This window comes from Scomber scombrus, chromosome 7 (genome assembly GCF_963691925.1).
Source record: "Scomber scombrus chromosome 7, fScoSco1.1, whole genome shotgun sequence".
NCBI lineage: Eukaryota > Metazoa > Chordata > Actinopteri > Scombriformes > Scombridae > Scomber > Scomber scombrus.
This window is the reverse complement of record NC_084976.1, coordinates 16,485,046-16,500,721: the sequence shown is the minus strand read 5'-3', so window position 1 is coordinate 16,500,721 and position 15,676 is coordinate 16,485,046. Positions and strand designations below refer to the sequence as shown.

The following is a 15,676-nucleotide window of genomic DNA, read 5'->3' as shown; positions in this document are numbered from 1 at the left end:
AGAAAACTCCATGAATAAGCTTGTGTCTCTACTGACCACTGTATCAGTGACTTATTTTGAGGATTAGGTTCTTTCACTCCAAGTGCATGGCAAACAACCCCCTGCTAATAAAGATGTATGTTATTTGTTTTGCACACATGTCAAAGTAATTATATGCTTGGAATTTTATGCTCATATAATGAGGATTGTGTAGGAGAAGAGAGCAGGGGGTTGGCAGCATTCCAGTACATTATGTTTGCATACCGTGACCTAGACTTGGTCCAGATTGCATGTTTGTAGAGAGAGCCAGTGTTACTGCTCAACAGTTGTGATGAGATTATCATTAATCATTTTTCTGTGAACTGTCAAAGTTTTGTGAGTTTTGCGTAAATGCCTAAACTGGTTATAATGATCTTGTCTTTAAGCAACAGGTTAAAAAAAGTCTCCCTATGTGTTGGGTTAGGGTTAAGATGTGTATTTCCTTTATGTTCTTAAGAAAATTGGGACTTTTACTTATCACTTTCCTCTATGTGTGTTCCTAACTGCAAATATTCATTGGAGCAATTTGGAAATAACAGAAATACCCATTTATTTTGGAAGACAGTAAGCCATTTTAAGTTTTCTGGTGTTGCATAATCTGCCTTATAAAATCTACTTGTTTTCCAGGAAGTGGTCATACTTGAAAGTTTGCAGCAAGATGTCCTAACCAAACACAAGCACACACAGACATAGACAGGCACAGAGTTTGCACAAAGAAAACAGAACCTCTCCCTGCCAGAACAGAGACACATGCCTCCCACCTTTTTGTTTTGGAGTTTCCCAGTTTAGACACATCCCAAAATGGGAGGGGGTGGGTCATACAAAAACTGAGTCGACTGGAAATGTGTCAATCTAGATAGTAATGAATAAAAAGAACAGACACATGTGTTTGAGGGACAGACAGCAGAATCATTCAGAAGAGCGGGTTCTTTGAAGAGTATTATTTTGTTTCATCTCCTTTGGATCTGGACATATTACTCATATTTTATATTACAGCTGTCCAGGTTTGACGGAAAATCTGGTGGAGTGTTTTGTTCTTTCAAAACCACAGGAGATATCTTCAGTGTTTGTGTCTGACTGTGGCCATGTCGACTGACAGACTGAGCAGCATGTCAAAAGAGGTGAAGCCAGAGAGCGTGGAGCTGTGTCCTCTGGGCACGGCAGCTGCCCCTGAGCAAGAGCTGCTGTGTATCTTTGGGACGGGGGACTTAGGGCGCAGCCTGGGCCAGCGTCTGCTCCAGACTGGCTACAGAGTGGTGTATGGCAGCCGCAGACCTCACAGCTGTGGCCCCTTGCCTAAGGGAGCTCAGGTACAACACATGGCATGGCATCTTCTCAAACCTTTTCTGGGCTTTACTTTTGATGATTATTACTGAGATTTGATTCTTCAGAATGTGTGTAATGTGTTAGTTCTGAATTGAGTCCAATAACTGTGTTGATGAAGCCAAAGTGCAACATCAGTGCTGGGAAAAACGAAGCAGTTCTTATCAGGTTTTGAAAGCTGACTGAGCTAAACGAGGTCACTGATAATGTCTGTGTTTGTGTGTGCTACATTCTGCTGCATTTTGTTTTCATCTTTTGTGTACTATGTAAATGAATAGTTCATGTGCTTAACTAGTGAACTGTCACTGAACATGCTGAGCCAGTTATTACTAAGCGTACTGCCACAAGTAATGACCATGCATGACAACAATACTGTTTGTGTGTATTGTGCAGGTGATGAGCCATGCAGCTGCTGCCCAGTCAGCCAGTCTGGTGTTTATGTGTGTCCACAGAGTACACTACAACTTCCTGGAGATGCTTGCACCTCATCTGAGGGGGAAGGTACCCAGTTGCACAGTCAAATGCCATTGTGTGACATAGCAGTTTTCTAATTTTTATCTTTTCATCTACTCGACTAATCTCATTGATTGGAAGGTGCTGGTGGACGTCAGCAACAACCTCAAGAAGAATCTATACCAAGAGGCCAATGCTGAGTATTTGCAAAGGTAAGAGCAAATTAAGCAATAAAGCATTTACCTGAAATATAGGAAAAATGTGGTTTGGATCACCAACTACATGAAGCAAATGTTGTTTGTTGTCCAGGCTGGTTCCTGGATCGCATGTAGTGAAAGGTTTTAACACCTTGTCTGCCTGGACCCTGCAGAACGGACCTTCAGATGCCAATAGACAGGTACTTGTGTTGCTGTTGTTCTGTTTCCAAATAATGTCTCTCTATTTGAATTAAAAAAAATGTTATTATTGAAATTGAAATATTGATAATTAGATTTGTTAGAATACTGTCTCTTCGTTGGCAAAGTGTATTGGCAACAAGCGGAAATTTAAAAGATACCAAATTAGGTTTTCTTCTTCTGGCTTTTAGGAATTAATCTTTTTTTCCCCCAATGGTGACAGATCTCATTTTAGAATTAATCTGCTTGGTAATGCTTGTCAAATTCTTCCTCCACTGCAGAGCTACAAGCATTGACAATTGTCTCATGTGATCACACAGTGGGGTGCTGACCAACAAGTTAAGCAAGCATTGACAATTGTCTCATGTGATCACACAGTGGGGTGCTGACCAACAAGTTAAAAATAATAGTCTCTTGCAAACTGGAAAGAATTTCAGTCCAAATTATATTATTAACTCATTTTGAAGTTTTGATCAAACTGAGTCAAAGTAAAAGCAGCCAAATCTGAGGAGTCAGCCTTATGTCTTTGCTGTGAGTGCCATCTCTGATGTATCCTCGAATCAATTAACTCCACAGTCACTCTTAGATCTAAGCTTCCCATCGCATGCTTTGCTTTCTCGCAATGTACTGCAAAGCTGCAGCATATGTGGGTTTTTCCTGTTTCATTTTGATCTGTTTGTGCAATCCCAGAGGACAATAAAACCACACAGGTGTGTGTGTGTGTGTGTGTGTGAGTGATTGAGTGGGGTGTATGTTTATGTATTGGTGTGTTCGGTGTATTTGGAGAACCATCGACTACATCACATAGGTGTTGACTGAAAATTGTATATTGCTAGTTTCTACCTGCCTTCTTCAACCAAATTTAGCATTTTATACAGGAAGCCACAGCAAGTACTTTTATATTCGATCCTCTGGAGTCAGAGCCATCCTTTCATCATTGCATGTGTAAATCCATAAACATAAATGCATAAATATAAAATAATTAAGACATACATTAAGGTTTCAAAAACTATGAATGTTTGCAGGTGTACCTGTGTGGGAACAGTGCTGAAGCAAAGCAGGCAGTGGCAGAAATGGCCACCAAGCTGGGCTTCAGTGTTCTGGACCGGGGGTCTCTGTCAGCAGCCAGAGAGCTTGAGGACTTCCCTCTGCAGCTGTTCCCAGAGTGGAGGCTGCCACTAAAACTGGCCTTTGGCCTCACCACCTTCTTCTTCTTTTACCTGCTTATTAGAGACATCATCTATGCATATGTTGAACAGAAGAAAGACATCTCCTTCAGAATCATGGTGTCCCTGGCCAACAAGGTAAAGCCTGTTTAGTGTCCTGTAAATTGGTAGCTTGTGTTCCTCTTTCAAAGGTAGAAAGCATTCAACTCAAATATGGTGTCTGTTGTCTTCACAATAATCTCTTCTGTGTTTATTCTCCATCTTTCAGGTATTTCCCATTGTGTCTCTCACCATGTTGTCTTTGTGTTACCTACCTGGTATCATAGCTGCCATCCTCCAGCTCTACAGAGGAACCAAGTACAGGTCAGACATTAAACCTGGACAGTCTGATATTTAGTGCCTCTGCAGAGGTTTTCCAATATGATCTAAAATTGTATCATGTAAGTCAAACTGTGGTGTTTCAGACGCTTCCCTGACTGGTTGGACCGCTGGATGCTATGCAGGAAACAACTGGGACTGCTAGCACTTGGCTTTGCCTTTCTTCATGTGCTCTACACTCTCATCATCCCTATACGGTATGTAACATGTGCACACATCCTCATACTTCAATTCAATATATATGACATGTTTTATTACATTTGTGTTGTTAAATTCTACCAAAACATATAATAAAAGTTGTGGGAGCTTTAAAAACTTTTTTTTTTTTTTTTTTAAATTTAAGACAAAGTGGTTATCAAGTAATAAAAACTGTAACTGTAATTGTACTCAGTTGACACTTTGTAAACCGTAAGGTTACAGTGAAGGTTGCAGTATTGCTGAGAGGAGTTTCTAATATTTTATCTCCCCTCAGTGATATGAATCGGGTTGCAAGGTTGTTGTAGACAGAATAATCATAATGTAAAGACTGAAATTAGCAAGCAAAAGGTAGTCAGAAAATGATCATAATTATCCTTCAATTTCTTTGAAACCCCATAACTTCTGATATGGGAAAGTGCATTATCAGAGTAAAAGAAGTGATTGCTGACTAATGAAAATGTATTATTTCTTCTTAAGCTAAAAATGAAAAGAAAGAAAGCAGAAAAGAAAAAGAAATGATGATAGAGGACATTCAGACAGACTGTTAAAAATGGAAGTCACATGGAAAAGAGCTTTAAAGTTCTAAAACCTTGGAATCACAGTGGTTTGTTAGTAATCATGGAGATAGCTTAGTTGTGATTGTGTGAAATAAGCATGTGATGACAGGATGTTTGCAATGGTTTGTTGTGGGTTCGGGTTAGGGTTAGGGTTAGAGTCTGAGGTGTACCAGGGGAGTTGCAAAAGGGAGACTGAACTGGTTACTAGTGTGATTCAGGGTGGTTGCAAGGGTGTATTGTAGGGTTTGCAGGGTGTAATATACTGTATATTTGTAGCAGTCACAGATGCATTGCTACTAGTGATAGCAGTAGCAGCAGTACTTTTAATGGCATTAGTGGCAGCCAGAGAGGAAGCACAAATTATAGATAGTATGTTTGTATAAAATGGATGAGGAGCTGAATAGATATGTAATCTAAAAAGGAGTTCAAGCTTAAACATAGAAGATGGCAAATGTAAAGCTGAGGTTTAAATGAGTCATAGTTGTGTATTAAAATATAATGTATTAAAAAACTGAAGAAGGAAGAAGGGGACCAGGAAAATGTTCACATAGATTCTAGCCTCAAAACAATACTCATATGCATATGTACAACAGCTTTGAATGTTGTCACTTTTGTCTGCACAGATATTATGTGAGATTCAAGATTTCTGCAAGCACCATTTCACAGGTAAGACAACCACATAGTTAGATAACAAGCATGTTTGATAAATTTAAAGCTTTGTGTTTGCATTAACAAATACTTGCTTATTCATACAGTATATAACCATACTTTCAGATGATTTTGGATTTTGGAAACATTTCTATGCCTTATTTACTGTCACTTTAAGATCAAAGAGAACAAAACAAAAGAGTTTGACCCCACTACGGCGTGGCGCACTGACTCTTACTATGCTGTGGGGATTCTGGGATTTGGCCTATATGTCCTGCTGGGAATAAGCTCTCTCCCTTCGGTCAGCAATGCTCTTAGCTGGAGGGAGTTCAGCTTCATACAGGTGTGTACAGGCATGTGTGTCCAAGTCATATGATATGTGTGAGCTTTAGTGTGTCTGCACATTCACAGTGACGCAGAATACAGAACTCTTCTGTAGCTGTGTTGGCCATCAGCATTTGGCACAATCATCCTGTGAAATACTTGCAGTCACAACTGGAGGAACAAGTCTGGGATTTGTTATAGCCTTTTCCGATTAGGCACTGGTCTGTCAACCAGATTTCCCTTTAGGCATATTTTGGTGTCCGTGCCTGTGCCTGTGTGTTTACAGGAATTATTAAATGGCAGATTGTGTTTGTATTGCATTTCAGTTATAAAGCAAATTTTTGAAATGTTCTCCCAGAAACCAAATGTCTGTATTCTGATCACATCCTCACATACATATGCCCACAAATTAAGATAGTATATGTGGGTACTCTCCATTTAAATGTGCACTTAAATACACTCACTTTTAACAAAATGAGAGATAGCAAAGGCTTTCACACCTTTTGTAGCCAACAAATTTGTCACTCTGAGTCTGTAAAGGAAAGTGAATGGTAGGTAAGCACTTTGCTGGTAATATGTTTCTATTCCTCATGAGCCAGCTTTTAATAAAATGAATACAAACAAGCTCATTTGGGAAATTTAATTTTGGACAACTGATTATCTCACCTCTTCACTGTGGCCTTGAAAAGCTGCAAATGACAACTAGATTGATGATTCAGTTAACATAGTGATACATGCTCACACTATCAAACAGGCGTGGTTGGTATCCAACTAGAATGTGCCTGCTGGATATATTTTAAAGTATGTTATGACATTTCTCATATACTGCTGCTATACTATTGCACCTGTTTATGCTCTAAGCTGCTAAGGTTAGTGTCGAAATTGACGGAGAAGCTTCTGGACCTTTAAAGAATGTGGATACTGACAGCAAAATGAATTTCCCCATGTCCATTAGCCAAGATTCAAACTATGAGTCATGAGAAAAACTCAGCCCAGATGGAAAAATTGTTTTTAAAATTCTCTTAAAATTTCCAGCTTCCTAATAGAAGTAATCTGTTTAATGTGTGTTAGTAATATTCTATCCTTCCCTTTCACACTCATGTGGCAAGACAAAAATGTTTACCCTTTTCCGACTTTGACCAATTGAAAATATAATCAGCCTCACTACAGGGAACACACTCATTCATAAATGTAACTGGGTCATGTCAAGCTCATTTCCTCATTCCACACCCCTCCCCTTTACTCCAGCCCAAATTAGAGCAGTGATTTAAATGTTAAGTTATTCATCAAATGTAATTCGGGGAGGGATACATTATTCTAGCCACAGTCTTTAGGTTATGTTCATGTGTATGCAGTGGATCAACATGCCTGTAAATATGCAAGTGTGTTTGTATATGTGTGTGTGTGTGTTTGTGTGTGTGTGTGTGTGTGTGTGTGTGTGTGTGTGTGTGTGTGTGTGTGTGTGTGTGTGTGTGTGTGTGTGTGTGTGTGTGTGTGTGTGTGTGTGTGTGTGTGTGAGTGAACCTACAGTAGTTGAATTACCTCTAAGTACCTCTGTGCACACAAAGTAGATGAATGCGTGCACATGTGTAGGTCAAACACTTGTCTTTCTAAAGGTCAGTCTTTCACATTCCAGCGTATTGAGCCTATTACACAGTAATTAGACCATGTGACTGTGTGTATGTACACTGTGAATGTAAAGGTATGTGTCTTAACTGGTTTTCCTCTCTTCCAGTCCAAGCTGGGCTATGTGACCTTGTTCTTCTGCACCTTTCACACGTACTTGTATGGCTGGGACAAGTTTCTTCGCCCCTCTTCCTACAAGTGGTACACTCCTCCCGGCTACATGCTCAGTCTGGTGGTGCCTTCTGCGCTGCTGGTTCTAAAGCTGCTGCTCCTTGTGCCGTGTGTTGACCGCAGCCTCACCCGTATTCGACAGGGCTGGGAGAGGACCCAACCAGATGACGACAACAAGACAGCACTGCTAACATAGGAGTGTCACAACAGACACACAGATACAAAGACCATGCACTGAAAACGTGACTTGCCTTGTAAGAGTTCTGTGATCAGATAACTCCAGCTCATTTCAATGTCATAGATCCTATACTTTACAATGACACCTACTGTTCTGCTCTCAACAGAGAAATTAGACTGAGACTCCTGTCAGAGTCTCTTTACAACACCATTTTGGAATTGATCCATTTTGCAACCGTATTACATGATATAATGTCATTGTCAATGTTCTCAGCAGTTATAGAAATACCTTGGACCCACATACAGGCATAGACACACACATTAAACTGATATACTGCATTTCAAGCAGCATTACCTTTGTCTTTGTTAGTTTAATTGCCCCATGTATATAACTCTCTTTATGTTGGGCTATGTTTATTTGATTTATTTTTCATCCAGTTCTGTTTTTACTTTTGGAATTGGTACTCAGTATTTTTGTTCTTCTTAATTAATGTTCCAATATGTAAAGTGTAACCACTGTGAAATGCTTTTAAAACTAAAAACTTCAGTGCGACTGAATACCATTGTCTTGTCTTTCTTGCTCTCTCCCACCAACTATATCTTATCCTGTCTTGAAGCTCAGTCAAACAGAGTTTTTCCCCAATGAGTTGAGTGTGCTCTCTCTAGTCATCTTGGTCTGATCCCTTGCCGGGGTTCATCCCTGTGGCTCATCTGATGCTGTTCTCCAGGAAACATTCACTCTGAGCTGTAGGCTTCTCACCAGTCACTACCGGATCTCATCACATCAGTGGAGAGAGGACTGACTCCTCCATCACACAAGTTAAGCATTATGTCCTCTGCTGAGAGGATATAATATTTGGATGTGGCAGTATAGATAGGCCCTTGCTTTTGTGCTGCAGCAAGTCATTTTTGCTGATCGAGAACAGAGTGAATAAATCATAGCGCTCTGATAACTGGTAGTTGTTAGTGAGGCATGATCAAGCATTCATCTATACAAACTGACAAGCAGGCATGCACACTTGCAGGATGCCGTTATATGCGGGGTGTGAACTACAGGGGAGCCAGGGGGATTTGACTCCTCTTAATAAAAACATTATTTGTGAAATTTTGTTTCTAAAGCACTAACATTATTTCCATTTCACAGGTAAGACAACCACATAGTTAGATAACAAGCATGTTTGATACATTCAAAGCTTTGTGTTTGCATTAACAAATACTTGTTTATTCATACAGTATATAACCATACTTTACTTAAACTCAACTCCATATTACAAAATTGGCAGAAAGCTGAATATTTTTGATAGTCTTATCACGAAGGCAGCAAAAATTAATAAGAAAGTGATGATGTATATGATCAGTTGTTTATGAATGATAACACTACAATAAATATCAAAAATAGCTGGGAAAAAGACTTAGGTATTCACCTAGATGACCAGACCTGGCACAAAGTTTTGCATAATGCCAAGAAAATCACTAGATCAGACAAATCACATGAAACACAATATAAGATCATTAATAAACTGCATGTGACTCCTGAAATACGTAGTAAATATGATGACTCATGTTCTGCAGCATGTAGGAAGTGTTAAAAACAACTGGGGCCATTGATCATGCCCATTGATTAAAATATTCTAGGTTACTGTTCAAACAGAGATAGAGAACTTCTTGGGCATCAAAATAATAATGGATCCTAAACAGTGCATTTTTGGTATCAGCCCCGTGCCCCTGCTTGGTCAAACTGTAAAATTGTTAAATATCATGTTGTATGCTGCACACCTTTCGATCCTGCAGGCTTGATGTACATCCTCCTACGATATCAATGTGGTACGATAAACTACTATCAATTCTTCATTTTGAAAGGTTATCACATGTGCTGCAAGCAACCCTGGAGGATTTTGTCAAAGAGTGGTCCCCCCTTAGTATTTATTTTGGTAGTAAGTGGCCAGCAATAACAAGTATTGGAGTAAATTAAGATTCAGCATTAGCACCCCCCCCCCCCTTATTTATGCTTATTTGATTGCTTGTTTTGTTTTGTGTTTTGTTTTTGTGTGTATGGTCTTGTATTATATGTTATCTTTTTGTGACAGCAGAAAGCTGTCATCATATGTTGCCCTCTTGATGAGTATTTGTTTTGCTGTCTCAAAATGAAAATTTAAAATGAAAAAATGAAAAATAAAAAATAAAAAATAAAAAATAAAAAATAAAAATAATAATAATAACAACCATACTTTCAGATGATTTTGGATTTTGGAAACATTTCTATGCCTTATTTACTGTCACTTTAAGATCAAATTGAACCAAACGAGAGAGTTTGACCCCACTACGGTGTGGCGCACTGACTCTTACTATGCTGTGGGGATTCTGGGATTTGGCCTGTATGTCCTGCTGGGAATAAGCTCTCTCCCTTCGGTCAGCAATGCTCTTAGCTGGAGGGAGTTCAGCTTCATACAGGTGTGTACAGGCATGTGTGTCCAAGTCATATGATATGTGTGAGCTTTAGTGTGTCTGCACATTCACAGTGACGCAGAATACAGAACTCTTCTGTAGCTGTGTGGGCTATCAGCATTTGGCACAATCATCCTGTGAAATACCTGATGTCGCAACAAGTCTGGGATTTTTTATAGCCTTTTCCGGTTAGGCACTGGTCTGTCAACCAGATTTCCCTTTAGGCATATTTTGGTGTCCGTGCCTGTGCCTGTGTGTTTACAGGAATTATTAAATGGCAGATTGTGTTTGTATTGCATTTCAGTTATAAAGCACATTTTGGAAATGTTCTCCCAGAAAATACCCACAATGAATAAAAGTGACAAGAAACTTTAGCCTATCAAAAAGAGAATGAATAAAGCACAGAACATCTCTGATAAGTGAGAGGTGTTAGTCACAAGTGATCAACCTTTAATCTAAATGTACCGATAACAGTTGGTGCGTGTGTACACATGGATGAATGAATTCAAAACAGAACAACATATACACACGCACACAGTCATTTAGGACTGACTTCAGATAATACAGTATACTCATGTTGCAGTAGAATGATTGACACTGTGTACATTCAGTAAAAAAAGAAAAAACTGAAGAGGAAAAAAAGATTAAAGAAATTACTGCTGTTAGCCATATGCATCTGCAATATAGAACAATATGTATTTCAGCATTAGGATGACTTTTCAGTGCATGTTTTGTTGATCCAATGGAGAAATACTGTGTCTGTGGGGTAATGCTGACACTATAGGAATCTGAAAAGAAAAAATAGAAGTAGATAAAGGAAGGAAACACCCAGACAGAAATGGGGAAGCAGTGAGTGTACAAAAAACCCACTCCAAATCATTGTTACTCACACAATTCAGATGCAAAATTTCAAGGTAAGATCATCCAATGCAAAACATAGAAATTTAAAGTGATTGTGTTACAAATTAATTTCAACTGTATTTTATTTATTGCTGTAGGCCAAGACACATAACTGTAAGTTAATTTAGATACTGGATCAAAACTGGGTGTTTTTTCCATTGTGCCTTTTTGTCGTTGTGTTAGATGAAGTTTTTTCTTCTGCTGGTGACGCTGACAGCATGTGCTGCTACTCCCCAAGGTAAGAATATGTCTTCATTCAACCCAGGGAATCAAACATCATGATAAAGTTGCACATAAGATGGTTTATAGGAGCTTGTTGCCTTTTTGTATTTACCTTTAAACTCACTTTTCCTACTTATCTGTCACACAATACTCTTTTGGATACAAATATTTTTTCAAACCATTACGGAAATTCTGCCTGTCTGTTTTCAGATCTGACTGGGAAAATGTTCACTTTCCCACAACAAACCAACAGCGCTCATGTGAGGCTGACTACGTCAAGACAGGATTTCAGTGCTGTAACCGTCTGTCACAGGTAGCATCGAATGTGAAAAATACATAAAAGAATCTACTGTATCATTGACTGTGCAGTATCATGCATGATCATTTATTCTTGATGCTTGCAGATCTTTTACAGACCTCAAAAGAGACCACATCCTTTTCTCCATGTCCACACTCTCTTTTTCTAATGACTTCCTGATTTTCTGGGACAACACAAATAAAGAGATTGAGCCTCATATTAGGGACAGAAAGGTGGAATATGGAGGGAGGGATTACAAGCTGAACATGTGGCACTCTATTTGTTTCACATGGGACTCTGGGTCTGGACTGGTGCAGATGTGGTTTGATGGACAACCTTCAGTTAGGAAATTTATCATCTCTGGAACAAACATCACTGGACCTTCTATAATTATTTTAGGACAGGTACGGTTGCAATGATAGTTAATGGTTTTTCAACAAATTCTATATAAGCTAACTGTTTATTGCTTGTCATAGTGTTTACATTTCAGTAAAAGTGTAGCTTTCATTTACTGAGTCTCAACTCTCTGCAATCTCTACAGGAGCAGGACTCCCATGGTGGAGGGTTTGACATCAAGCAGTCGTTTATTGGCATGATGTCTGATGTCCACATGTGGAACTACATCCTTTCCCCCTGTGAGATCCAGAAATATGTGGATGAACTAAGCTTCACCCCAGGGAATGTGCTCAACTGGGGGGCGCTGGAGTTTCAGATTAGAGACAGAGTGCTGATAGAAAATAAACAAATGACCTGTCAGTAAACTTTAAAAACAACACTATCAAGATCTTGCAAAATCAAAATTCACATTCTTGGTATTTTTATGTCCAACACGAAGTGTAAGTTACCACTGTCAACATTTTGTGTTAAATCATTGTTTATTAAAAGGCTCTGATTCATTTTCAAGTCTATATTAATACAATAAACACTTGAAATGATTATTTTAGTCAATGTGATCATTTTACCTAACCTTAAAGAGATCTTTTTCGAACATGACTGTGCTGTAGAAGATGGGGGATTTTCCTCTTTTTGTGCCAAAATGGATTCCAAAGTTCAGGTTGGCTTTGATGCTGATCTTTCTCAGTAAAGTCACTCTCTGAAGGTGTCACTTTACCACCAGTTGTATACCAATATTTATTGAGATTAGAAAAAAAGGTTGGCAATTGGATTCCATCAATGTGATGCATCTTCATCGAGTGTGGGTGCATATAAAGACAGGAGACAGGACAAGGTGGTGGTGGTGCATTTGAACATATATATATAGCACAAAAAGCAAGGAAATTTGTGTTTGGTAGATTATTTCTTTGTTGTAACAATGCTTCTTGTTAATAAATCTTATACCGTTGGAAGGAACATGCATTTGTGGGATGAGCAGCAGAGCTGAGTATGTGGGTTACAACAGAAATGCTGGGAGGCTACAGATTGGGAACAATGGCTGAAGGAGTGTAAGGTAGGGAGCTAAAGACAGAACTGGGAGCAGGTGTGCGGGTGGGTATGGAGGTCAGGAGATTTGTAAAGGCAGGAACACACATGAACACACATGACAATCCAAGTGCCGGGAGGGAAGGGCAGGTTCTGAAATGACAGGAGTTAAACTGGCATACTGGCAACAGAACAAAAAAAAGAGAAAGAAAGTTGATTTTGCTGACACCTCGACAGTGAGGTGAGGTATACTGGATACTTGAAAAACCCCAAACCTAATCTTTAACTTACTGCAGTAAAAAAGCATTTTCTAGAGGTGGTTATCTCTGATGACTTATGTCTTTGACAATAATGTAAACTCCAAATAAAAAAGAGAAGTGCAGAACTTCCCTGGATATATTACCAAATCATGACGTTCAGCAGGACATTGCAACACGCATAGTTCTTCATTTAACGTCAGTCTGCAATCTGGGTGTGCAATTGTTTATGGTCACTAAATTTATTTACCGAACAGTTTTCATCTACTGGAACGCTAATCAAAGATGAAAAAAAAGACAAAAAACAAAACACTGATTTATAAAAGTTGACAAATATGTGACAGGAGTTGCTCTAATATAATCACACTGAGAGTTATCACGCTTCTACAAAAAATGTATCATTCTTTACCACAGTGTCTTGGTTTCCTGCACTTTTTCTGTATGGTTCCGTGTCTGCATTTTTCTCAGACTAAGGCTAAAGGCTATAAAATAGGTAATTGCTTTTTAACACATTAGCCATAACAACATGGTGACAATATCAGTCATCTGCCCCCTAGAGTCCAACAATGGGTAAATGCAGTTCTAATATTTCTATCAGTTTCAAAGACTTAAGCCTATTTGTTTTTTAGACACTGAAATAAACAATCTTAAGTTAATGGGACTGCAAAGTTACTCCCTATATGTGAAAGGAACTATACCAAAAATACTGCAGGCCACAGTTTCTCCATGTTTCATAATTTATTTGATAATAAATCACTCACACTTCCAAATGAACTTTTTATTGTTCATGTGAGTCATTGTGTGCTGACTGTTTCTGAATCAGTATAACTGCTATTGTCTCCCATGGATCCACTGTATCTGAACAGAAAGTGGGGCCTACAATCAGCACAGTCTAGGCTAATAATTAACAACGACGCTGTGGTTGTTTGTGGTACTTTGACACCTGTGTTAAGTATCTATGACACATAAATTACCTTACATTTTGTCTCTGAGTAATTTATCTGCTTGTAAAGCTCCAACAGTTAAGACGTATTGTGTGATAGAAGGTTAAGGCTAATGAAGAGAAACTGAATGAAACAAACCTGACTTTCTGAATCTCTACATTTTTAGCTCCACATACTTAATTACAATACAGGTACTGTGGATTTGTGGCTGTGATGAGCAACATGATTGAGATTGTTTGGGTTCTCAAGGTAACAGGCAACTGGTTTGATTGTATAGATCAGCAGTTATTCTTGCATGTAAAATGGTTAAATCAACTCAAGTAATAATTAAATAATACATTTTATAAATTGACATGCAAAACACTCAACTACATTTTAAACAAACATATGTTTAAAATATTGGTTACAGGCTTGTAATTTTTATAGTAACTAAATAGGTGCAAGTCTAAGTGTATGCCTTATGAGACAGTGTTAAGAGTACAATTCACAACAGCAGGAAGCAGACACATAGCTCCATGTACAGTGGCTGACAAGGGCAAACACACTGCAACCTAAGAAAACACATACAAATAGACAAAACACAAGCAAATTAAGTTTGCAGTGCTTAGAAAACACACTACAAATATCACAACACATTACTGAAATGACAATGGAAGCAATTCCAGAGGACACTTAAGAGTGTTGAACATGTCGATAACTTATAAGCAAAACATTGTTAAAACACAAATGATGGCTCTTTACTACTGTAGTAAGGTAAGGCAACAAGCTATAAGCTTGTTTTCACCCCATCGAGCCATCCCCCGAGCTGGACTAATAACTAATAACATTGTCCTTTATGTAGAGCTGGCTATGAGATGAGGATGCAGGAAAAGTCTAAAAAGTGTAAAATCAAAAAGAGATACTTCAAACAATATTCAATAACTTCACTTTTATACAGTATAGTGTCCCCAAAAACACTTCACACATCAATAGTATCCTGTTGGTTATACTACAACACTTACTTTGAACAAAAGGATTTGGGGTTATTGATTGATTCATTTTTTAAGGCAACCAGCTGTACTTAGAGACCAATTTTGTCCAGCTTGGAAGACTTTACTGTTGCTCATTTTCTATATCACTACAATAGTAGTAATACTACACAAAAGACACTTCCATGAATGCATACATTTAAAATAATTCCATTACCTCGAGAACTGGAAATACAAAAACAAAAGCAGCAGTCTACAGGCGGTTACACTACTGATTTCCACTTTAGTGAATTACTAGGTGAAGTACTTACTAGGTAAAGTACTGCCTAACTTTCATTTAACTTGGAAAAACTCCAATATAAATCTCATATTTGCATTACAGATAGTCCATTGCTCGCACACGTTCATTATACATCTATGTTGCTACTTTTATACATCTTTAACATTTTTGCTCACCTGGAATACAGAACCAATAGCACATTAGCTTAGTGTTGCTCATACTGCAGACTGACAGTGTACTGAATGATACAAAATCCTGCGCCTTGCCAAAAGGACTTTTAAGCTGCCCAAAGTGCCTGTGAGATAACAACTAAAATATTACAATTGCTCTTTCAAATGAACATGTATCAGATTGTGAATGAACACAATAACCTAAAATAATAAAAAATAATACATGAGAATAGAGGGTGAAGGGTGGTTTGCATTTGCGTTGCAGTGTGTTTGTCCTGAGGGAAATGAGGGTATATAAATCACAATCCTACACACTGTTGCACACAACAACCTGACACA

General features: G+C 38.4%; 2 protein-coding genes across 3 annotated transcripts; both read left to right on the top strand.

The window, feature by feature from the left end:
- Positions 1–869: 869 nt before the first annotated feature.
- Positions 870–7,992, top strand: LOC133983261 (metalloreductase STEAP4-like). Its single transcript, XM_062422284.1, has 10 exons — positions 870–1,328; positions 1,735–1,842; positions 1,936–2,006; positions 2,104–2,191; positions 3,215–3,493; positions 3,624–3,718; positions 3,820–3,930; positions 5,112–5,154; positions 5,315–5,479; positions 7,196–7,992. The coding sequence occupies exons 1-10, from the start codon at positions 1,104–1,106 to the stop codon at positions 7,451–7,453; spliced, it is 1,443 nt and encodes a 480-aa protein (XP_062278268.1). The 5' UTR covers positions 870–1,103; the 3' UTR covers positions 7,454–7,992.
- Positions 7,993–9,865: 1,873 nt separating this feature from the next.
- On the top strand, positions 9,866–12,333 carry LOC133983262 (C-reactive protein-like). Of its 2 annotated transcripts, none has more exons than XM_062422287.1 (5): positions 9,866–9,885; positions 10,963–11,017; positions 11,212–11,314; positions 11,406–11,703; positions 11,841–12,333. In XM_062422287.1, the coding sequence occupies exons 2-5, from the start codon at positions 10,963–10,965 to the stop codon at positions 12,057–12,059; spliced, it is 675 nt and encodes a 224-aa protein (XP_062278271.1). In that variant the 5' UTR covers positions 9,866–9,885; the 3' UTR covers positions 12,060–12,333. The 2 variants fall into 2 exon arrangements, with proteins under 2 accessions (XP_062278271.1, XP_062278270.1); XM_062422286.1 differs by lacking the exon at positions 9,866–9,885 and adding an exon at positions 10,701–10,793.
- The last annotated feature ends 3,343 nt before the right edge of the window (positions 12,334–15,676 follow it).

Bases quoted from the DNA above. Each gene is read 5' to 3' on its own strand.
- LOC133983261 (XM_062422284.1), top strand. From the start codon at position 1,104: ATGTCGACTGACAGACTGAGCAGCATGTCAAAAGAGGTGAAGCCAGAG. The intron at 3,494-3,623 runs GTAAAGCCTGTT...TCCATCTTTCAG, and splicing joins TGGTGTCCCTGGCCAACAAG to GTATTTCCCATTGTGTCTCT. The intron at 3,931-5,111 runs GTATGTAACATG...TTGTCTGCACAG, and splicing joins ACTCTCATCATCCCTATACG to ATATTATGTGAGATTCAAGA.
- LOC133983262 (XM_062422286.1), top strand. The intron at 11,018-11,211 runs GTAAGAATATGT...GTCTGTTTTCAG, and splicing joins ATGTGCTGCTACTCCCCAAG to ATCTGACTGGGAAAATGTTC. The intron at 11,315-11,405 runs GTAGCATCGAAT...TGATGCTTGCAG, and splicing joins GCTGTAACCGTCTGTCACAG to ATCTTTTACAGACCTCAAAA.